The sequence below is a fragment of the Vigna umbellata genome, chromosome 9 (assembly GCF_029865625.1).
Source record: "Vigna umbellata cultivar VRB3 chromosome 9, Vumbellata_1.0, whole genome shotgun sequence".
In the NCBI taxonomy this organism is placed as follows: domain Eukaryota; kingdom Viridiplantae; phylum Streptophyta; class Magnoliopsida; order Fabales; family Fabaceae; genus Vigna; species Vigna umbellata.
The window spans coordinates 31,798,788-31,822,495 of NC_142173.1; the positions used below are offsets into that span (position 1 = coordinate 31,798,788).

At 31.5% G+C, this 23,708-nt stretch overlaps 2 protein-coding genes and 3 non-coding genes across 5 annotated transcripts; 4 read left to right on the top strand and 1 right to left on the bottom strand.

Moving 5' to 3' along the window:
• The first annotated feature begins 6,854 nt into the window (after positions 1-6,854).
• LOC124827918 (ribose-phosphate pyrophosphokinase 4-like) lies at positions 6,855-10,588 on the top strand. Its single transcript, XM_047301106.2, has 7 exons — positions 6,855-7,350; positions 7,939-8,254; positions 8,382-8,477; positions 8,777-8,845; positions 9,008-9,136; positions 9,258-9,357; positions 10,133-10,588. The coding sequence occupies exons 1-7, from the start codon at positions 6,950-6,952 to the stop codon at positions 10,264-10,266; spliced, it is 1,245 nt and encodes a 414-aa protein (XP_047157062.2). The 5' UTR covers positions 6,855-6,949; the 3' UTR covers positions 10,267-10,588.
• Positions 10,589-12,044: 1,456 nt separating this feature from the next.
• LOC124827948 (U2 spliceosomal RNA) lies at positions 12,045-12,239 on the top strand. Its single transcript, XR_007027969.2, has one exon. It is a non-coding gene; the product is annotated as a U2 spliceosomal RNA (small nuclear RNA).
• An 851-nt stretch (positions 12,240-13,090) lies between these two features.
• On the top strand, positions 13,091-13,285 carry LOC124827935 (U2 spliceosomal RNA). The gene has a single exon (XR_007027967.2). It is a non-coding gene; the product is annotated as a U2 spliceosomal RNA (small nuclear RNA).
• A 1,149-nt stretch (positions 13,286-14,434) lies between these two features.
• Positions 14,435-14,629, top strand: LOC124827941 (U2 spliceosomal RNA). Its single transcript, XR_007027968.1, has one exon. It is a non-coding gene; the product is annotated as a U2 spliceosomal RNA (small nuclear RNA).
• Positions 14,630-17,280: 2,651 nt separating this feature from the next.
• On the bottom strand, positions 17,281-20,014 carry LOC124827926 (Putative thiol-disulfide oxidoreductase DCC). The gene is made up of 3 exons (XM_047301116.2): positions 19,647-20,014; positions 18,195-18,362; positions 17,281-17,735 (listed from the first exon to the last, which is right to left on the bottom strand). The coding sequence occupies exons 1-3, from the start codon at positions 19,825-19,827 to the stop codon at positions 17,512-17,514; spliced, it is 573 nt and encodes a 190-aa protein (XP_047157072.1). The 5' UTR covers positions 19,828-20,014; the 3' UTR covers positions 17,281-17,511.
• Positions 20,015-23,708: the final 3,694 nt, after the last annotated feature.

The window sequence follows — 23,708 nt, forward strand, 5'->3', positions numbered from 1 at the left end:
ATTTTTTTATCAACTAAAATTCATAAATTAACAAATCTTTATATATATATGATTGACTTTATTATAAGAACGCAATAGTTGTGATAATATAATTAATAACTATATTATTATATCCGCAATGTTTTTGGTTGCTGAGTTTGTGTTGGAAGCTGCAGAAATAGAAATCCCATTTCATTTATTCTTTATTTATTTTAGGTAACACCTTATATTTTTATTGTAGTTGTATTTTTATTCCTGGAAATGCACCGGATTTTCTAAAACAAATAGAACATATTTATTATATACATTTAAATTTATTAAAATATACTTAAAATTTAATATAAATATTTTATTTTGTAAATTTTATTATTTTTATAATGAATATGTGTATAAGTTGTTTATATATTTTCTTAATAAAATGCATTATATTACATAATTATATATTTCAAATAATGAGTGATAAATTTAGATGTAAAGAAGTAATGATTAATAATTTCAGATGTTATGAGAATAATTAATTAAATATTTTATGTTTTTCAAACTCAAAATAAAATTTAGTAATAAATTGAAAACCTTCGTGTGTGTCCAGAAGTATTGTTTGTAACAGTGGTTGTTTCTTGTACATAAATAAATAATTAAAATAATTGAATGACTTTAATTATTATTATTTTTAATTCTTTTCCAATATAAAGGAAAAAATCAAAATTAAATTATAGTTGAATAGACTCTACAAACTTCCTAAAGTTGTTAGTCGCATTATAATCTAGAATTCCTTCACTCAAGAAAAATTTAGTTTTGGTGTATCAATTAGAACCACTTAATATATGAAATAGACATTTTAATCAAAGATGTTGAAATTTAAAATAACAAAATAACATCAGCTAATGCCCCGTAAATAAACTAAAAAATTAATGTAGTAAACAATTGTCCTTTTCTGTTTTTAATCTAAAAACAATTATAAATAGTTGACACATGTGCATATATATATATATAAGACACTAAAGATAAAATTCAAGGTTAAAAGCATTATACGTACACCTACTTCATCTAATTTGATTGAGAAGGTGTATATGATTTTACATTAGCTTTTTTCTTCTTTTCCATATTCAACTGTAAGACAAATGTTCTTTTAACATTTTAAAAAATAACTAAATGGATTTGCTTCCACACATTTACATTTACTTAGATGGATTTGCGAATGATCAATCTGTTTGTTTAAATGCATCTAAGGGTATTTGAAGGAATAGATTTATGAGAAAGTAACGTATTCCCAAGATCTACAGGAATGTACGGTACAGGCAGCGGAAAATGACGAATTAGCCCTTCTTTTTCTTTTGAAAAAAAAGGAACGCTATTCATCTACGCATGGGTTGATCCCTGCACTTACACATTATTCTTTAAAAGATTATATTATAAATTTAAATCAAATTATTAAATTATTTCATATTATTAGGTATCAGTATTTATAATATTAAGTTTTATAATGATATTTTTGTTTTGTTACGTTACAAATTTTAACCTAAAAACAATTTTAATTATTTTATACGAATACGTTGTATTTTAAACGAATTACACTTATTAGTTTTTTATTTATTTAAAAGCTAATCAAACAACATTTTACTTTAAACTAATTTTAACTCATAAAATCTTTGTTTTATATTAATTTAAACCACAAAAGTGCCTCAAATTTATTCTTATAAATAAAGATACTCCAATCACTATTTTATGTAAACTTTTCACCATCTTTATTTAAACGCTCCATCTTCAATATTGAAATTCAATCGACAATTTTTTTGGAATGTCTTGCACTTTAATTTATTTTTACAATGTTTAATCTTATACTTTGTTAAAACTATAAATCTTTTGTATTTGAAATAATTTATTGATGACTCACGTCAAATCTATATTATATTCCTTACATTTTTTTCCATCAGCTTATTTCTTTTTCTATTTTTATCCATCAACAAGTCTTTTAGATGAGTACTTTCATTAAATAAAATTTATAAGCAAATTTTATAGTTTATCTTAAAATATATATTCACTTTTTATTGTTATTTCACTTTAAGAAAATAGATTCGAAAGATTCAAAATTAATAAAGTACAATTTATCTATACACATTACCATAACACTACTTTCAATTCAAATTATACATTTGTAAGTTTTCTTTCTTATATCTTTTTATTTTTTTTATTTAATGTAATACTTTGTGTAAGAACCTAGAAAATAAAGTAATTAGAATTGATAGATGTTTTAAAATAATAAAACTGATTATTTAAATGTTAAAATAATTCAATAATATAAATATAATTTTTTAAACACGCCTTATTATTAAAAACACTCATCATCTCTCTAAAACACATTTTATAGACTTTATGTCCCATCTCACTAAGATTTCTAACTCTTGAGATATTTATTTGATGATTAGGAGGTGTTTAGAAGATCATGGTAACGAGTTCTTCATTTTCTATCGATCAGTCTTTCTTATAGAGTAAGTCAATTTTTGTTTCTTTTCTTTAATTTTCATTTTAAGACAAATGCAAAGAGAATTTCTCGCATGTGTCGTCCAACCTCTCTTGTTAGTTTCTTGTCGATCATTGGTCCTAAAGACTTATTCTGATCATGATTATATGGTTTGTAAACACTTTTAGAGTTCTATGAGCTGAGGCACGAATAATGTGTTTTATAGAGTCGTTGTAGCTTTTCAATTAGGTATGAGAAGCAAACTATTATCTTTTATTCTTGGTCTAAAGATTTTAAGTTTGTATTCATCGTTGAAATGTAGTGTAATTGACATTTAAATTTGAGTGGCCATTGATAACATGTATTGATTGTTTGTTATTGGATGATTTATAGATGAAAATTGGGTATTTATATGATAATATATTGGTTGACTGATGCTTGTACTTGTAGAATATTGGTGTGCATGCTTGTGTCTGGTTTATACTCATTTAAGTCACTTGAGACTGCTATGTTGGGGTATAAGTTAGTGGAAATATGATGTTGTTTTGATATCGGTGAATATATAGAATTTATAGTTGATTTTGAATAAAGAATGGGAGGGTTTTGATATGCTAAGTTTGAAATAATGCTTGAATGAGAAAAATAGAGGTTTAAGGTTTCTTCTTAGAAAATTTAAGACTTGTGTAGGTTTTAATTCAACTAAATATGGGCGAAATGTGTAGAATCTGATATATGAGTTTAGAATTTTGATTTTTGGTCAATAGGTTGGTATATGGATCAGTCTTAGTCAAGAAATGAGAGGGTTTTGACAGGTGAAATCATGAAGGAATGGTCTTATGAGAAAATCTGTTGTTTGGTGTTTATTAGGAGGCCATTAGGACTTAGTTGGCTACTTAGAGTATTAAGAACCTAGTTTAAAGCCAAAGAAATGAAATACATGAGTTTTAGTTATAGGTTGATTGGTTGAACCTTGATTCCTGACCAAATAATCAAATTGGTATCTAATTTAAGTTATAAACCTGTTTTTAAACCATTCCCAATGTCTAGGATGTCATTTTGATAATTTGAATAGGTGTGGGGGACAACCAAGCCTAATTTAGTGGTTTTTATACTTCTGGTGTGGCGCTCAGTAGTGCCTGCCCACTAGAAAGTTGAGAGCTTTGGCGCTCAGTAGCAGAGTGGTGCTTAACGACAAGGATGTGTCGCTCAACGCTAGTGTCTTTACATAACCAATTCTATACTTTATAAAACAAAATTTAACAAACTATGGGTCTAAACAAGTCATAATTGACTAAAAAATAGACCTCATACCTTTAGTTTTATCACAAACTTACTATTTTATATTTTCACCAATTAAAACCCTTAAAATGGACAAAAACAACCTCAAACTCAACCTATTAACTACTTACTAACTCAATGTCAGATTTATGGTTAATTAAGGTTCTAAACAAGTTTGTAATGATATAAAAATAGCTCTTTAACATTAGTTATAGTTCCAAAATCACTCTTATAGAAATTCACCTACAAAAATCTCAATTTAGACCGAAAATTAGCCCAATTACACTTCCATTTCACTACTTCCAACTCTATAACAAATTTATACCACACATAACTTCAAGACAACAACATCACATGTTTAAGCAAATATCATATCACAACCATACACCACAATATTCATTAATAGGCAAATATTCACTCAAATTGTAACAGATTGAACCAGGTATACATCTCATATTCTATCAAACATACCTACATACTTATTAACATAAAAATTAAAACGAATATTAATGTCTCTTACTTGACAGAAGAACAAACAGTTCTAGAAAGCTTAAAACAATTTCAACGTACAAAATTTTTTATTTGCTCCTATGAACCATAAAAACATGATCAGGATACACCGTAAGGACTACTAATTAACAAAGAGTCTTATCGAAGACTCAAACTTCACATTCAAAACAAAGATAGCTACCATGAAAGAAAAACAAAACTGACCAAAGAAAGGAGTATAAAACTAACTTATTATATATGAAAAAATGATTGGTTAAACTTGAAGATCTCGTCGCTGTGATATTCAAACAGATGAACTTGAGATGAAAACCCTTAGAGAGAAGTTAGATAAGTTTAGAAAAGTGATTTATAGAAAAATGATGTATTTTAAAATAATGAAGTTCGTTCCTCACAAAACTATTTATATTAAAAGTTAATTTAAAAATAATTGAATCTCGTTATTTTTAAACCACTATCAATTCTAAAATATCATTTTATAGATCTTTAATTTAATTTTTACCCATCCCATTTTATTTTCAATATAATTTTATCATTTTTATTTTTTATTATTATAAATAATAACTCACATTTCATTTTAACACAATTCTCATTTATTATATTTTATTTTAACTTGCTTTTATGACCAAGAATAAAATGATAATTTTTTAATTTTAACAATTAATTTGTTTTAATCTATGTAAAACATTATGTAGTTCACAAACTTTTCTCTAAAATTCTTTGATTTCTTATCATCTATTTCTTAATTCCAACAATCTCATTTCCATATTTTGTTTTTCAAATCTTATCATTTAAACCTGACTTTAGAAACAAATATACCCTTTACAAATATTTTAAAAATATTAATTTTTTCTTTACAAAAATTTGAAAAAACTAAATATATAAATATATTACAGTTAACAAATAATTTTATTTATACACTCATATATATATATATATATATATATATATATATATATATATATATATATATATATATATATTAATTGGAAGGCTAAGAACCCTAATTAAACAACGTCCCCCACGAACAAAACAATATTATCCAAAAAAGAATAACGTGTATCCATGATCTAATAAAGTCACAAACAAATTTGTAAGTCATTTAAGGTCAGCAGAGTTAACAAATTTCTTTTTTGATCTTTTAACATTTGTAGTCCTTTCTTCAACTTCACAATATTGACATTGAATATAAAAGGTGGTTTAAGATTCAACTATTCTAAATTAACTATTTTGTTAATATAAATAATTTTACAAGTTTGTTTATAATATTTACACACAAATATCATGAAATGAAGCATAATACTTGCACCTTATAACCCAAAACATATTGTATTTTATGAGGAAATGTTACCTAATAAAATGGAAATACAAAATTTCAAATAAGGGTTGAAAGAATGAACATTATATGATACTTTTACAAGTTATACGGAGAGAAGAAAATAAATTCAGATGAGAGAGCAAGAAATTGACCTGTGTTCCAAAGCCTATATATATTCAGTCGTTAAAGATTGAATATTCAATGATATTGAAATTATTTTGTAGGTTATTGGACAAAGGTACCGAATAATAATCAACTGCAGTAGAGTTTTGATATTTTTTAAATGAATTATCTGTCTCCATTGATGCTACTGTTAACAAATTAACATTGTTTGAATATTTTTGATGTCATGTCACTTTGTAAACAGAAAAATTAGTTTAAAGAATAAATTTAGTTGTTTTCAAAATAAAAGACTTAAATGCTTATTTCGTCTTCATGGGTGGATTTCTGTTCAGTATCCGATTTTAAAAATAAAGACATTGGGCAGTTAAATCATGCTGATGTGATCGTATTTTTTCTCTTCTCTCTTCTGCTGTTTAACTTTTTCTTATCTTGTTCAACTTTTTTTTTTGATGATTTGTTAAACTTTTCTTTCTTTGTGGATCTTATTTATATATTTTTCATAACATAGAGATCTAATGACTTTATTTTTAAAACCGGATACTAAACAAAAATTCAATGAAGTAAGTATTTAAGCCTATAAACTAATACAAAAGAACTCACAAGTCTATTCTAAAAATGTTTTCTTATATCTAATTTGAAGTTACTATTCCATGGGTAATAAAATCTGCAGTTGGTTTTCTAACTTAAAAAGAAATAATACTTCAACTTTTAAACTTTTAAATGATTTGACTAAAGAGAAAATGAAGGAAAAAACGTCTAATAATTGTCTAAGTCAACAACATTTTTAGAACATTATATTAAACACACGCTAATTATTAGAATATAATAGAAATTGTTCTTTTCACATCAATAATTTTATATTATTTAGAATTTGACGTTGAAAACAATTTAAATTTTATTATTAAAATCATTGTATAGAAAAAATATAACATATGATATCTTGTTTATTATGTTAGTATTTATCGTAATAAATATTTTTTTTATCTTATTTTAAAAAATAAAAATAATCTGTAATTGGTTTGTTGATAAATAAAATGTTAATTCTCAAAATTATCTTGATCTTAATATTATTTATTATTTTAAGCCAAGAGGTTGACTGGATTTCTATTTTCCATTTAAGACTCTTAGCTTTATACTCAAAAACATAATAATTATATTTTATATTGTTTTATGTTTTATCCTTTTGTTGAAGACAATGTTTTACCAAACATACAAATCTTTTCCAACGTCCCCTTAAAGAGAAAGCGATCTTCGAGTGAAGAACCGGACGGTGACCGCCGACAATGGCGGCCACCCCACCCCCTCCGTCTTTGTCGCTCCCATCGAATAAACCTTTCTCACTCAAACGCTCTGACTTTCTGTTTCACCCCTCTAAGAACAACAACAACAAATCCCTTTTCTCTTTTAATTCGAATCTGAGGTGCGAGATCAAAGGCTTCGAGGGCCATCGCCGCTGGACATTTGACCGTATCTCCGACATGAACAAAGACTCCACCGCTCTCTCCAATTCCAGCTCCAACCCTTCTTCTTCATTTGTTTCTGTCCCTGCTGTCACCTCTGCTTCCCAATTCCCCACCAAAAATGCCAAAAAGGTTGTCCTTTTCTTCTGCGCCGAGACCATGGCCCTCGCCGAGAAAATCGCCGCCGACTCCGACGCCATCGAGCTTCGCACCATCTCTTGGGGGTTCGTCCCTTCTCCCTCACGCTGCATTTCTCACCATGCATGATGCATCCGCTGCTCCTCTCTGTTTTCTCTGGTTTTGATTTTGACCAATGTGGTGATTTGTGTTTGTTTTTCGTCTAATTTGAGTGTCCCATTCGGATGAATTGCTCTATTGTGTTGGAATTGATGTCATTGCGGTGCAATTTAGGAACTTGGAACTACCCATTACGGTTATATTGTCCCGTTTCTGTATTCCATCAACTTCTAGTGCCCCATTTCCGTAAATTTCTTTGTTGGGCTAGAATTGATGTTTCCGTGGTGGCAATTTAGGAACTTACATCTCATTCTTGCTTTGTATGATAGGTATTAACTGTGTTATATATTTGCATGCATTAAATGGCTTTTCATTTAGTACTTCCACGGGAGTAAGAGCTTTTGTTGGAGTATATAGCATTAGATAATGCTGCCCCATTGTGAATCTTGATGCCCGAGAATAAAGCTTAAAGCCCGAGAATAGTTTTGTGATATTTTTTTTTTCTAGCTAGTTTGCGGTTTGAGTGAATTGTATGGTTTGTTTCACTGAAGTACTTTGTGCACCTGAAAACTCAGCAAGTTTCCTGATGGCTTCCCCAACATTTTCATTCCTAATGCCCAAGGAATTCGCGGGATGCATGTGGCTTTTCTGGCCTCATTCAGTTCTCCAGCAGTGATTTTTGAGCAGATTCCTGTTATTTATGCATTGCCAAAACTATTCATTGCTTCATTTACCCTTGTCCTTCCGTTTTTCCCAACGGGCACATCAGAACGTATGGAGGATGAAGGAGATATTGCCACAGCTTTTACTTTGGCCAGACTTTTGTCGAACATACCCATTTCTAGGGGAGGACCTACCAGTCTGGTGACGTTTGACATTCATGCCTTGCAGGTCTAATATTTGTGGAATTGCTTTTGACATTTGTTTTTTTGGGTGGTGTGTATCATGTTTTCCTTGTCTTTCTTTGTCAGTTGTGAAATTCCTGACTATAATTGTTTGATTATTTGTGGCAATTCAGGAGAGATTCTACTTTGGTGATAACATTTTACCATGCTTTGAGAGTGGGATACCATTGCTGAAAAGAAGGCTCCAGGATCTTCCTGATTCTGATAATGTGAGGATTTCACCTGTATTATTTCTGCCCTTTCAGGCTCTGTGTTCCTGTATAGCTTTCTCATGTGCACGTGAATTTTGATGATGGAAATTATGTTTTGACCTAGTCACATGGGTAAAGCTCTTCCTAAAAGACTAATCTATTAAGTAGAACTGCATCACAAAGGACTCACTCATAACAAGTTACTGATCTTTTCTAACTTTAAAGTTATAAAAAAAGTTAGTTATTCAAGTGAATGAGAAACATTGCTTTTGTACTATCGCATAATAAGTAACAACTTTGGTTTTCTTGTTTCACAGATAGCAATTGCTTTTCCCGATGATGGTGCATGGAAACGATTTCATAAGCAACTGCAGCATTTTCCAACGGTATTGAATATGGTTAATCTAACAAATTTCCTCAAGTTCAGTAAAAGTTATAAATATCACACTGGTATCAGTCTTGCAGCTACTAATTTGAAGTTGGAAACATTGACTAGCTTGCTTTGGTGGTTCCATCTATTAGCACTCACTTACACAATGGATATGCAGATAGTATGTGCAAAAGTTCGGGAAGGAGATCAAAGGATAGTTCGTATTAAGGAGGGAGACCCTAGGGGTCGTCATGTTGTGATTGTTGATGATTTGGTTCAATCAGGTGGAACTTTGATAGAGTGTCAGGTATAAATGTGTATGTGGGTTCTTACATGGCACAAAAGGTGGAATCTTATGTAGTTTTAATTATTCTAGCAAAGATGCTTTTGTTTATACCTAGTTAATTCATTAATTTGTCATCTTTCAGAAAGTCTTGGCAGCTCATGGAGCATTGAAGATTAGTGCTTACGTGACCCATGGAATTTTTCCAAATAATACATGGGCACGCTTTGAACACGATAATGGGGGTAATGCCTGATTTACTTTGTTCATTAAGCCATGATCATTGATTTTCTTTGTTATAAAGAAAAATAACTTTATCTAAAGTATTTGTAAATTTATAATACGAATTGATGAACTTGTCGTTCATCCGATTATAGGCACCACTTGTTAACATGTTTTCTTACATCGATTTGATTTAATTGAATTTCTTGTAATTTTTTCTTTATTATTTTCCTTTTATTGGGTTAAAAACAAATTCTTCTAAAAACATGTAGTCAATTGTCACATACCTTCAAGGTCGGTTTCCACCGGCTTGAACCCTTTAACTTATATTATGCACAAATGGGCTGAACCCACAACAGATATCCAGTCTCCTCTCTTTTAGATCATTGGACCTTCTTTTCATCATGATTTTATTCTTATACTCAAGTTTGTAGATTTTTTTTCCAAGGTCTAGTGTCATTAACTCTGTTACAGTTGCTAGTGGACTAGGCACTTAGATTTATTTTGGTGTCTGATTACTTATTTTATTTGGTAGAGTTTCAACATATCAGGAGGAGCAGTGGCTCTCTTACTCTATTATGAAACCATTCTTGTTGTAATTGAACACTCACAAATGTAGTATTGGTGTCAGGAAACAGTAATTAACATTAAATTCTGTAATGTTAAAAAAATGTACAAGATATTCTTCCATGTGTTAACAACACTTGTATTTCATCAAACAATATTTTATGAAGTGAATGGCTTACTGTTTACACTTTTATTTTCTCACCTTCAACCATTTCTAACTTTCATGCACAGGGCATCCAGAGACTGCATTTACTTACTTCTGGATCACAGATTCATGCCCCTTAACAGCTAAAGAGTTGATGAATAGGCCACCATTTGAGATTCTCAGCCTTGCAAGCTCCATATCTGCCAGTCTTCAAATCTGAAGGGGACATATAATGTCATTTTCCTTTCATGCTGAATAAAACGGAGAAAAAAAAAAGATCCTTTAATAACAATAGTCAAAGTTGAGTTCTTGGACTTCAGGATGTGGCTTATAGCAAGAGTTAACAAGACTCTTACCAAGGTTATTGCTGCGATAACTACTTGGGGACTGCATTGATTTATCCAAAGCTTGCTGTTGTGTTATAAATACGTACTCTATCTTGTGGATTTTGGTAGCTTCAGTCGCTGTATGATCCTTGATATATGAAACTTTAAGAGCCTACTCTACTTTTCAAACTAAATAAATTATGATTTCAATGTCCATCTTTAAAATCTTGCCGGAACATTTTGAGGATCTAAATTTTTAATTGCCAGAACAATGCTTCATTTTAGTTAATGATTGTTTGAGGTACTAACATCAGAGGCTGCCATAGATTTGGTTAATGATTGTTTGCACAAGTTTGCCCACCTTATGATTGGCTGGTTGACCAATATCAATAATGAATTAATTGAAAGACAGAAGAAACTAATAGTGCTGTGTACTTTAATTTATATAATGAGTGCATCTTATTTTTGTAACCTTTTTATTAAAAATAATAATACTAAATCAAAAGAACTAAAATTGAGCCATTCATCAGCTTATGATTGGCAATTAATATGAATACCACATATAAACAATATGTATTGCTATAATGTTTTTTCTGTTGCAATTATCTCTAAAGTTTGCATTAATCAATGCATCACTTTTAATATATCTATTCTTTTATTGAATATAGGTATATTTGTATAAATTCCTTTATAAAAAAAATATAGGTTGATAATGTCTTGAATTTTCTGACAATAAAAACTTCTCAGTTTGGTAATTCTAGGATAAGCATAAGGAAAATGACACTTGAACAACCATTTTTGACAACATTTAGACACGCGCACACGTGTCTAAATTTGAGTGGTCCAGTTGGAAAAATTAAATGAAAATGGACCACTCAAATTTAGACACGTGTGCGCGTGTCTAAATGTTGTCAAAAATGGTTGTTCAAGTATCATTTTCCTAAGCATAAATGTCAATTGAGATGATTTTTTCCATTAGAATTTCCAGAAAAGTAAAGAAGAAAAAGATAAAACTCGCATAAGTTATTTTAACCTAAGAAAAAGTATATTTTTTCTTGTCATTTATTTCTCATGAAATTGTTATGAAAAGTTTATCCGAACAATTCCTAAATCGTTGTTTTAGTAGTCCTTTTGCTATTCATAAAATAAAAAGTAAATATATTTAATGTCTTAAAAATATTAAAAAAGTAAGTGTTTTATTCAATTGGTAAGTAATAACAGTTAAAGGAAGTTACATAAGACATGAAATAAGTTTGGATGGCATTAGAGTACACTAAGAACGAAACAAACAAGATTCTACTTCACAAAAACGTTGCTTTCTCATCATAACCTGCTCGAGCCAACTTTAGAAGTCCACGTAAACCAAAATCTGTTCACAACAAGCTGCATTTACGTTAACACAGCAAGATAAGATATTGAACGTACCAATATAACAAGCTGCCTTTACATTAACATGGTGAATACACCAATGAGAGCAAGGATAAATATAGTTGCTTCTGTTGTCTTTAATTCCTGTTAGTTTCAGCTTGATCAAATATTTGATACAGTCAAATCATACTTTTATATCTTAAATAAACTCTGTAGCCAAATGATGAAGTTCCACATTTGTCAGAACATTGACAGTCAACTGAAGCAGCAGATATAAAATTTGAATATCTATAATGGTAAAAGTATACCTTTCTCGGCCTTTTGGCTAAGATCAAGTGTAGTATCTGTTCTTATCAGTTTAATATCTGATATGTGGACTATTAGTTCACACGATATTAAATTAATTTTTTGAGGGAGAGAACCATTAAGGTAGCTTGCTACCTGGTTTCTTATGCATCGTCCTTGTTTTGCACTTTTGCAAGGACTTGGTGCATCCCACCCAAATAGTTCAATTGTCTGGTCTGATTTCTGATAGTTTTATATTATGTTTTAACTAAATGTTTATTTATTTGTTCGTGGTGGTTGTCAAACATATTGCACCATAATTAGCTTAAATGTTACATCCTGGTTTATGCTTTTTGTTTCAGGTGTGGTAGGAGTGAAGAAATCAATAATAATGCAGAAAACAGCTCCTACTGGTTGCAGCATCACACTACCGAGCATATCTTTGTCTAGCAATTTTGCAAAGGCTTGGCGCATCCCATTCAGATCAGTTCAATTACTTATTTTTGTGAATATTGTTGTCCACTCTTCAACTTACACTTCTCCAATTAGCTAGGTATACATAATCATTGGTGAATTATTTATCTGGGTTTCCTATTATAACCATTGGGTGAATTTAGAGGTTTTGACAGAGGCAGACATATCTTGACCTGTCTTCTGTTGGGCAAAAATAATTTAGTGTTCAAGTAAATAACAATGAAGAAAACAGCTCCTCGTGGTTGCGCATCACATATTCGAGATTGCAACATCACATTAGAGACATGGACAACAATTGGATTCTTGGCTTCAATGGCAGCTATATTAGTACTTAGTTAAGCCTTAATTAGGCATGAACCAGTGCCATTGGAGAAGAAGTAACACGGTTGCTTATATCTAGTAAAAAGAAAATTGGAATGACTGGGTAGTTTCAAGTTTTATCAAATGCCATGAACTCAATTGCTGATTTCAAAGTCTCTTACGGGTGATTTTGCTAGCATGAGACGATTTATGAAGTACCACACTTCTCAGAACACTGACAAGTAGGTGAAGTTTGAGATATAAATTTTGAACACTTTTGCTTGCTAAAGCATACCTTTCTCGGCCTTTTGGCTAAGATCAAGTGTAGTATCTGTTCTTATCAGTTTAATATCTGATATGTGAACTATTAGTTCACACGATATTAAATTAATTTTTTAAGGGAGAGAACCATTTAAGTAGCTTGCTGCTTTGTTTCTCGAGCATTGCCTTTGTGTTGCACTGATGCAAAGGCCAGGTGCATCCCACCAAAAACAGTTTGAGTGTTTAGCTCTGATTAGCATATGATTTTGTGAATGTCAATTGTATAAGAGGTTTATGATTTTAACTCTTGATAGTGCTATTGCTTTTCTTATTGTGTATTGTTTTGTTTTTTCTTTGGGACACGAATTTCATAATTATCTTATCAGCTGGGTTTGTCTAATTATTTTGGTCTGCTTGAATACTTTTGCTTTTCTTATTGGGTGGTTCTGTTGTTTCTTTTGGACTGTCATTAGGTAGAAGAGTTTCATAATTACCATATAACTGGGTTTGTCTAATTATTTTGGTCTGCTTGATAGTACTATTGCTTTTCTTATTGTGTGGTTTTGTTCTTTATTTTGGACTGCCATTAGGTAGAAGAATTTCATAATCAACTGGGTTTGTCTAATTATTTTGGTTTGCTTGATAATACTATTGTTTGTGTGGTTTTGTTTGTTTGGTACTGTCATTAGGTAGATGATTTTCATAATTACCTTATCAATTGGGTTTGTCTATCTTATTTGTTGGTTTATGCTGAAACTATCCTTCCTCATCCGACAAACTATAGAGGGCGTTTGCCTTTGAAGATTGTAAAAATTATGTGTTTTTCATTTGTTCTTTGATGATAATTGCCTTCTCTTTTGATCAGCCCAGAGTTGTCAGGCCCAGGTTGTAAGTAACATTAGTCCTAGTCTTGGGTTTCTTCCACAAGGGATCAGTGATGGACTTGATAAAGTTACCCGCATTTTTATTTGGGGTTCCTAATACAAATCAAGTTCCATTCGTGAAGCTGAGCATAGTCTGCAGCTTTTTTCGTCGACAATGCTTAACATATAATGTGTAGTTTTCTGAATTTTTTTCCATCAATATTATATATATATATATATATATATATATATATATATATATAAACCAGTCCTATTGGAGAAGGACCAACATAGTTGGTAATATCAAGTAAAATATATTAGGAAGGACTAATTATTTAAAGTTTCATCAGACATCACATGACTCAATTGCTGTTCTAAATTTTAAAGTCCGTTGATTTCATGAACTCATGTTGAGAGCATTACTCAGGTTATGAAATCCCACACTTGTCAGAACACTGACAAGTAGGTGAAGTTTGAGGTATAAAATTTGAACACTTCTGATTGGTAAAGCATACCTTTCTCGGCCTTTTGGCTAAGATCAAGTGTAGTATCTGTTCTTATCAGTTTAATATCTGATATGTGGACTATTAGTTCACACGATATTAAATTAATTTTTTGAGGGAGAGAACCATCAAAGTAGCTTGCTGCTTGGTTTCTTAAGCATCGTCCTTGTTTTGCACTCTTGCAAGGGCCTGGTGCATCCCATCCTAAACAGTTTGAACCTTTTGGTTTGTGTTTATGTCAAACATCACCTTTGTTTTGTCTTGAGACTATACCCATTCGTATTTAATTGCTTAATTTTATTTTGGATTTTTGTTGAGATTAACTATGGTCTCTCTTTGAGGGAACTTGATTGCTAAACTGTTACGTCTTCTTGAAGAATCCTATTAATGACAATCTGCACATTTTCACCTTGACTCTCTTTTTATCCACTTCTTTGATACATAAAATTTAGAAAACTCAATTACTATTTAATCTTTAATTATTTATTACTTTTAGTTCCGTAAGAATCATGACGGTTTAAAATATGATTAAAAATATATTATAAATTAATTTAGTATCAATTATCAAATAATGAAACATGAGATTTAGTAATTCCTAAATGTAATACGCATATTTCAAGTTTAATAATACTCAAATTTATGTTAGTATACTATTGGCACTCGGTTTATGAACTTCTTTCAAGATACTTCAAAGGAATGTCTATAATTCTTACAAAGTTATCATATGAAAAAGTTCACTCAGTGAAGTAGTTTCCAACATCGTTCGGAGAAAACAAGAGAGCAAGGATAAGAATAATGTACAGTGGTTATACATCTCAACGATAAAATGCACAAACAGTATATCAACCTTTCATAAATATCTCTTATACTTATTCTAATAACCATTAGATGTAAATTAAATGTTCAATATTTCTTTACTAATCACTCATAAGAAATTATGATGCTATTTCTCACTCAATTTTATGGTAATAAATTTTATGGTATAAAACTTAAATTAGTATTTAAATTGAATTTCTAACAGAACTTGATATATATGGCTGAGGAGAATATGTGAGAGATTGAATGACATTGCTGAAGAGAGAACTGAATTTCATTTGTATGAGACTTTCTCACTCCTTGATTCGCGTGGTCGGCCTTATTGGTTGGTGAAGGAAGAACTGGGTACGTTTTTCTCATCCTCCCTCACTTGCCTATTTCATTTCAACGTTTTTCTGCATTGGTAATTTAGGGATGCATGTGTTTCATGTTAGCTTTTTATTTCACCTTTGTGGATGTTGTTTGTTTATAATTCTTTTGGAATGAATGCTGTCTATTTCAGCGATTTCAAAACGATGCTTATGGACTCGATTTCTTCTGTCATTTGTGTGGAACAACGCTAATTGTCCCTTCCACTGAGTACGCCCAATGCCCTTTGTGCAAAACTCTGAGACATAAAGGTAAACGGAAAGCAAAAATGAAAGGAAAAGAACTGAGGTTTCTTAATGTCAAGATGTCTGAATCTATATTTGGATCATCAATCTTCATAAATTTGCTCTTTTTACAAACTTGAAGTAAGTGTTGGACTTAACGAGAAGCAACTTATTTGGTTCCATGCATTGCCTTAGTCTCATCTCATGCTAGAGTGAATTATGAATCTACTCAACTTGGATAACTTTTGTGTGAAATAAATAAATAAATAAAATAAAGTTTCCAAACATGTGAACAAGTTGTAACAGTATACAAGTACCAAAGAGATTAAACTACAAAAGTTTAAAATTGTGGAAGCTAAAATTATTTAATTAATATGTTTTAAGAAAATAGTCTCCGATAAGTCCTTTAAATATTAAATTACTTTCATATTAAATATTAAATATAAATATTAAATAATTACAACTATAAAAATATAACTATTATAATTTTTCATCTTTATTATTGATTGAATGTTTTGCTCTCTATTTTTATTATTATCTTAAATTATACACCTCATCTTCATTGTTGCCTTGTTGTTCAATGCATGAAGTAACTGCGTTTAGTGTTAACAAAAATCACTTTTGAATACATACACCTATTTCTGAAAGCAACTTTTGTGTTAATAGTTTTTAACATTTTTGTGTTTTATACGTTTACAATTCTAGAAGATAATTTCCAGCACTTATTTTACTTATTTTGTTATAGCTTTAATGTAGTTCGCTTCTTTCTCAATAAAACCAATGTAAAACAATGAAATTAAAACAAAACCAATGTAAACCATTTGAAGAGAGGTATGAAAATCGGATTCTGAAATTCAATCGAAGTGTTACCTAGATTTTGGAATTCGAGAAAAATGAATTTTGAATTTCAAAATCCAGAAAAAGTGTTTACCGGAATTCAAATCTGAAGAAAATATTTATCGGATTTCAAAATATAGAATACATCTTTATCATCGAATTTTAAAATACGTTGAACTCCTTAAATTTATTTCAAAATCCAATGAATTAATTTGAAATTCTAGTCAGTTTTAAAATCACGTAAGTTTCAAAATCTAATGAATTTCTTGATCAAATTTTGAAATTTGATAAGTTTGTCAAGCAAATTTTAAAATCCAATTAGTTTTGAAATCCGATGAATTCATAAATATTTTGATGATTTGAACAGGATTTTGAAATCCGATTAATTGAAGGGAAGTTCGGCACTAGGTTTAGGTTAACAAAAAGTGGTGGGATAATTATGGGAGAAAGAAAAAAAATTGACCCTTGTAAGAAGGGTAGTTTAGACATTAAGAAAAAGTTTGGTGGTGTTGACGAGAAACCTTGGAGTTGCAGGGAGAAGCCCCTTTCGTAAGAAGGGATGGGGGTGGTGTTAGGAGTGAGAGCATTGTGCTTATGGAAAGGGAGGATGGTCTCGTGAAAAATGACATTTCTTGACAAGATAATTTCTCTATAATCTAAATCCAAAGTAATATACCCTTTTGTGCCATTAAGAAAACCCAAAAGAATCCCACGGGGTAAATTTTGGGTTAAGGTCACTGTTCACGAAAGCAATTCAAATTTACAATCTACCATTGTAGAAGATAACAGAAGAAAAGATAACAGAAGAAAAAAGTTGTAAGTGTAAACTGTGGCTAAAACTACAAATCCTGAGCTCGTCTCATCAGTTCTTCCCTATCAATGAAACGCTCAAGCAGATCTTTCTCTCGCAAAACCAAATAATCTTCAGCCCTGCCTAACCATTCATATCTTTGTTTTGCTGCATAATAATCATAGAGAGCATCCCTGATAGGAGTAGGAATCACCCAGAGTGAGCTTAAAGCAGAGTAAGGTCGCGGTAAGTATGACAGAACTCGCAATGCAGCTGCAGATCATAAATCAATGAGATTGACACAAAACACAAAATCACACAGAAAGACCAGTGTGGTGAAGTATTAGTCTAAATGTTTATTCCAGAATTTGCTCTAAACATGATCCAGATTCAGATGCTGTTGGCAACGTCACTCTTAATTCAGATTCAGAGTGACATTCACCATACAACAGAATATGGACTTATCAATTCAACAAAGTAAGAAACTTATCAATGCTAACTTGAATTAATATTACTTAGTATCCATGTGCAAAGACCTAAAAACCCAAGATACAAAGCAGATCTTATATTGGTCCTTACCATGTTACTACAAACCTGGACTAATGCTAAAACTTTATATGCACAGATGTACGCCAAAACTACAGTAATGTAGTAAAATAGGCTAAAAAATGTGAAAAACAACAGCAGCATGGATACCATTGAAGTTAACCAAATGAGTGAGAGCATTCTAACCAGTGGATCCCTGAGAATATTCATTCAGGCCTTCAACAAACAACATTCGACGCATGACATCCTCTCGGTCAAGACCGCAGGCTCTCAAATAGGGCTCAGCGGCATCAGATTGAACACAGCAGAATTTGATCCGTTTGTCCTTATCTGCTCTGATTACCCATTTTACTCCTGTCAACACAGAATTATCACAGCTATGAAAATTGTTGACAAGCTACAAGATTTTAAGAACATCAACCAAAATGCCAATTACTAATTTTATAACCTTTAGTTTTACCAAGTCTATCTTACAGAGATAGTTTCTTTCCCACAACTAAACATAACCTCAATAAAGTATTCTTGGAAATTAGGTTTACACCTAACTCAACTCCACAAAGTTCACTTCTAACTTTAGCTCTGCACTACATTTATATATTCTACTTTAGTCATATTTCGAGTTGATGTGAGGCTAAACCACCACCCTTGAAGTTGCAACTAAGGCAACTCTCAAAGAGGCCACAACTAAGACAGGGCTAAGGGTGATCGCAATTACAGAGACTTTCCAACAACTATTCCCTAGTCTTTTCAAGACAATGTCCCCATAAAATGAAAATAGCTTAGTTGAAAACTCACCGATAAGTTGAAATTGATTATCAGATCCTAATAAAACAATGCAAATGTTCAAAGGATGAACAAACAAGGGTCAGCAATGGCTCCGACATCATCTTATCATCTTCAATCCCTATTACATGGGATATTCAAATTGTCCTCTATCATGGATTATGTCTGATACCAATTAAAGTAAACTGCATTCTTCAATTCAACGCCTGAGCTAAGAATACTCCTACCAATTTGTCTCTATTTGAGCGCAAGGAATCTGAATAAATTAAACTAAATCATTACACACAAGATACAAGAGAGACCATTTAGCATTCAATAAAGAAGCAAAGAGCTGAAAACTCCAGACTAATAAAAACCATAAAACATACAAAGAAAAATCCACCTCACACTGAGACAGAAAATAAACTCACAATGAAATTCCAAAAAGAATTGGAATATTTGTGGCATGTGCTCAATATTTTAAAGAACAGTCAGCGACAGAAATCTTGGACGTGATTTATACTGCAATATCAAGATATTGGGAGCCTCCGAAACTTCAATTGCGGTCACATCAAATGCATTTGTCTGCATACAATTTCCTTCAACTTCGAGAATCACAACGAAATCGAGACCCTATAATCAATTCAAAACGTAGACCAACCTAGCAGAATGCTTAGTTAATTTTCTTGTTGAACGTTAGATATATTAATCTTTCCCAAATTTTCGTGTTCTAAGAACATCCCCAATACAAAAGGCGGGATTTTTATTCTAACCAAGGCAGCTAACGAGCAAAAACACACACCCCACGAGTTGGATCACACGAAAGACGAAACCCCATGAAGTGAAAAGAGAATAATGACCGTGAAGAATGAATACCTCGGTGGCAGAAGAGGGAAACGGCGTCGTACAGCAGAACTCTGGGCTGAAGCAGAGTGGGGATGACGCCCTTCCAATTCGAAGAAACAGAGCTGAAACAGCGCAATCCATTACACCACCGTCTCTCTATTGGAGTCTTTATTAAGCTTGTGAGTTCTCTCTTCATCCTAACATTCATCATCCTCTTGCGTGTAGCAAAGTTTCAACCTTGGGTTTTGGGTTCAACACTTTGTCTCCTGTTCTAAACTGACAAACTCGATTACATCCGTGTTTAAACATACAACTTTCTTAACTGAAGTTTAAATATAGACATCATCAAAATATAAATAATTCGAGTCTCAACCTATAAAAGTTACAAATTCCTAAAAAAGTTGCAAGTTTTGCTCATTCTTCACTATATATAAAATGAAATAATTAACGAAGAAAGATAACATTGAGGCTTTGTTTAGTGATACGTGGGAGATGATTCGGGGAGAATAATGTTTTGTTCTTTTGTAGTGATTTAGGAAAAATGATTTGGGAGAGATGATTTGGGGAGAATAATGTTTTGTTCTTTTGTAGTGATTTAGGAAAAATGATTTGGGAGAGATGATTTGAATGGATTTTAGTGGATTTGAGCGTAATTTTTTTGGTTGTTTTTTTGAGTCGATTTGTGGATAATTAAGAATAGATTTAGAAGTAAAGTTTGTGAGAATTAGTGTAAAATTTGATTGATGTGATAGATTTTAAAAATTAGTTTAATTGGTAGAAATTAAAGATTACCAAAATGCCCCTAGTTATTAAAGTAATATAAAATGTTATTTATTAATGTGATATTTAACTGTAAAAATGTTTATAAAGAGAAAAAAATTAAAATTAATTAGTAAAATTAATTTTAAAAATGTAAAAAAATTATAATTTGGTAAATTGAATTTTTTTTAAAATATAAAATTTTTTAAATATAATTTAATATTAAGTGGTATGATTTTTTGGTTATTAAAGTAGAATTTAATAAGAATTGCATTACATTTCCAAGTCATATTTAAAAATATTATAGATGTTATTCCTAAGTATATTTAAAAGATTGTTTGATTACCGTTGTTTGCTTTTAGGAATATTTTTAAAATTTTAAAGAAACATTCTAGAGAGAGTACAGAAAGATAGTATGTGTTGTGATGCTGTAAAAGGGTATGCGTTGGAAAATGGTAGGAATATAAAGTTTGTCAAAAATGACAATAGAAGATTGAGGATGAAGTGCTTTGGTGCAAAAGGAGAATGCCCATGGACCATATATTGTGCTTATATGGAGGCTGAAAAATCATGGCAGCTGAGAACTAAAAATGACATTCACACATGTAGCAGGGAGTCCAATCTCAAGTTACTTGACGCCAAGTGGATGAGCTCAAAGTTGGAGAAAACAATAAGGGAAAATCCTAAAATGAAGGGTGTAGATATTCGTGAAAAAGTTCAAAGGAAGTGGAACATTGGTATATCTAGGGGTATGGCTTATAGAGACAAAGCTATTGCTTCTGAGCACATTGATGGGTCCTTTAAAGAACAATATAAGAAGATATATGATTATGCACATGAGTTGTTGGGAAGAAATCCTGGATCTACAGTTAAAGTGGTTGTTGAGACTAATGAGGATGAGGTAATTTTCAAGAGATTTTACTGTTGTCTGAAGGCATGCAAAGATAGTTTTGTGTGTCGTAGGCCAATAATTGGACTAGATGGGGCCTTTTTGAAAGGGAAGTATGGTGGTGAGTTGTTAACAGCTGTTGGGAGAGATGGACATGATCAAATGTTGCCCATTATATATGCGGTGGTAGAAGGGGAAAACAAAGATTCATGGTCCTGGTTTTTGAATCTTTTGATTGATGATCTTGGTGGTCAAGAAGTATGTTCATAAATAACTTTTGTGTCAGACCAACAGAAGGTAACAATCATATTTAATTTGGTTCTTTCTTACATTAATTCATTACTTATATATCATATTTAATGTTGCCCACAGGGTCTACTACCAGCAATACAAGAGCTACTCCCCGGTGTTGATCAGAGGTTCTATGTCAGACACTTATATTCAAACTTTAGGAAGAAATTTCCTGGTAAAAATCTGAAGAAACTGATGTGGAGGGCAGCTACTACCACTCATCCACAAAATTGGGAGAGGGAAATGAGAAATATTAAAGATGTCAATAAAGAGCATTCAAGCATTTGATAGCCATCCTTCCAAGGTTTATTTTTGTACTTTTTTATTAGAACTATAACTCACTACTGCATATATAGGCACTGTAGTTGTCTATATTTTATGGTGTAGATACTGGTCAAGGTCCAGATTCAGTCCAAGACCAAAATGTGACACATTGGTGAACAATATGAGTGAGGCATTCAACAATGTATTGGTTCATACCCGGACTAAACCAATAGCAACAATGCTGGAAGAAATCAGGGTGTACATCATGCAAAGATGGGCAAAAAACAGGACTAAGATACATTCATTTACAAGATCAATTAGTCCAAAAATCCAGAACAGATTTGAAAAGGAATCCCAATCAACCAAGAACTGGATTCCTAGGTAAACTTTCTTCTCTACTTCTGAATTGTAATCTACTTTCTTCAGTTGTATCTAAACTTTGTTCATTTTTCTTAAAATTTGTTCACAGCTGGTCAGGAAATAAATTGTTTGAAGTGAGACATGTCTCCCACATTGGAGACAAATTTGTTGTAACCATAGACGACTTGTCATGCTCCTGCAGGAGATGGAGCATCACATGAATCCCATGTTGCCACTCCTTAGCCGCAATGAAGTTTCTGAATATTGATGGACAACAATTCATTCCAAGTTGCTTTATGAAGTCCATCTATGAAGAAACATATGCATCAATCGTATTCCTCGTCAACAACAACATGTGGGACCTACAACCATATTCGGATGTTATGCCTCCTTACAAAAAAGTTGTGCTTGGAAGACCTAAAAGAAATAGAAGAATGGAACAGTGGGAGATAAAAAAAAAGATGATTTTCGAATGACCAAGGCTGGTTTACGCAAGAGATGCGGACTATGTAGGGAGCTTGGGCATAACTGGAGTCGTTGCCCCAAAGCTACCCAACAACCTACTCCTTCATCACAACCTCTGATGCCATCATCATAATTATCTGAAGTCTGTAATGACCAAGTAGCTGAACCGTAGAAGCTTTTGGATGTACTTTTTAATGTACTCTTTTAATGTTTTAATGTAATACTACACTTATGCAATACTACACTAAATGTATTGTTTTAAAGTACTGTTTTGGATGTACTAAATCTTGTTTTGGGTGTCCATTTCAATTTTAAGTTCACCTAACTGATGTTTTCCAGCTTGGTTCAGTATTATTATATATTTATGAGTTGTTTGCATTGTTGTTTAGCATTTTGATTTAGTGAAACTCAGTTTTGGGTGTGAGGTTGCCTATTTGTCTGCATAATGGGCTGTTAAGAGGTCATATTCTGAATTATGCTATTTCTGTACCAATTAAAAGCTTAGACAACTCTATTTTCATCATATAAAGTTGTTGGAATTGATTAATTGACCTTATAGCAACTCTTGTGCATTTCCACATCTCGAAACCCCATTCTAGGTTCATTTTTTGGTGCAAATTGGCTGCTGCATAGAAACTGTTTTAAGTCTACTGTCATTTTTTTTCTAACCTCTAGTGAAGAATCTACATCTTGTGTATCAACCTCAATGTTTTCATCTTTATTCTCATCAGTAATTTAAATATTTGCATTGGATTCCTGTGCTAAATTTTGAATTAGAGTTTTATAAGTTTGCTTAGAGACTGATAGAATAATTGTGTAACTAGAATTTTCATTTGGCAGCAGGAGTTAATGTAAAAAAGTGTCATGTCATGCATTTATCTCTACTCTGGAATAGTCTTCGAACAAAAGGTTTGAATAAAGTAATCTTCTTAGATGTTGTACACTAGGTGTGGTTCTGCAGAAAAGCCAAAGTCCAAATTCACATTATCATATTTAAGATGCTACAACTACAAGTTAAAGAAAAGGATAAAGAGACTGGGGACAGAGTTCTTTCCTTTTTGCTA

Excerpts from the sequence above, each read along its gene's own strand:
- LOC124827918 (XM_047301106.2), top strand. The coding sequence starts at position 6,950 with ATGGCGGCCACCCCACCCCCTCCGTCTTTGTCGCTCCCATCGAATAAA. Across the intron at positions 7,351-7,938 it reads CTTCGCACCATCTCTTGGGG|CAAGTTTCCTGATGGCTTCC; the intron begins GTTCGTCCCTTC and ends CTGAAAACTCAG. Across the intron at positions 9,137-9,257 it reads GAACTTTGATAGAGTGTCAG|AAAGTCTTGGCAGCTCATGG; the intron begins GTATAAATGTGT and ends GTCATCTTTCAG.
- LOC124827926 (XM_047301116.2), bottom strand. The coding sequence starts at position 19,827 with ATGATGAATGTTAGGATGAAGAGAGAACTCACAAGCTTAATAAAGACT. Across the intron at positions 18,363-19,646 it reads TTCCCTCTTCTGCCACCGAG|GAGTAAAATGGGTAATCAGA; the intron begins GTATTCATTCTT and ends CTGTGTTGACAG. Across the intron at positions 17,736-18,194 it reads ATATTCTCAGGGATCCACTG|CTGCATTGCGAGTTCTGTCA; the intron begins GTTAGAATGCTC and ends TATGATCTGCAG.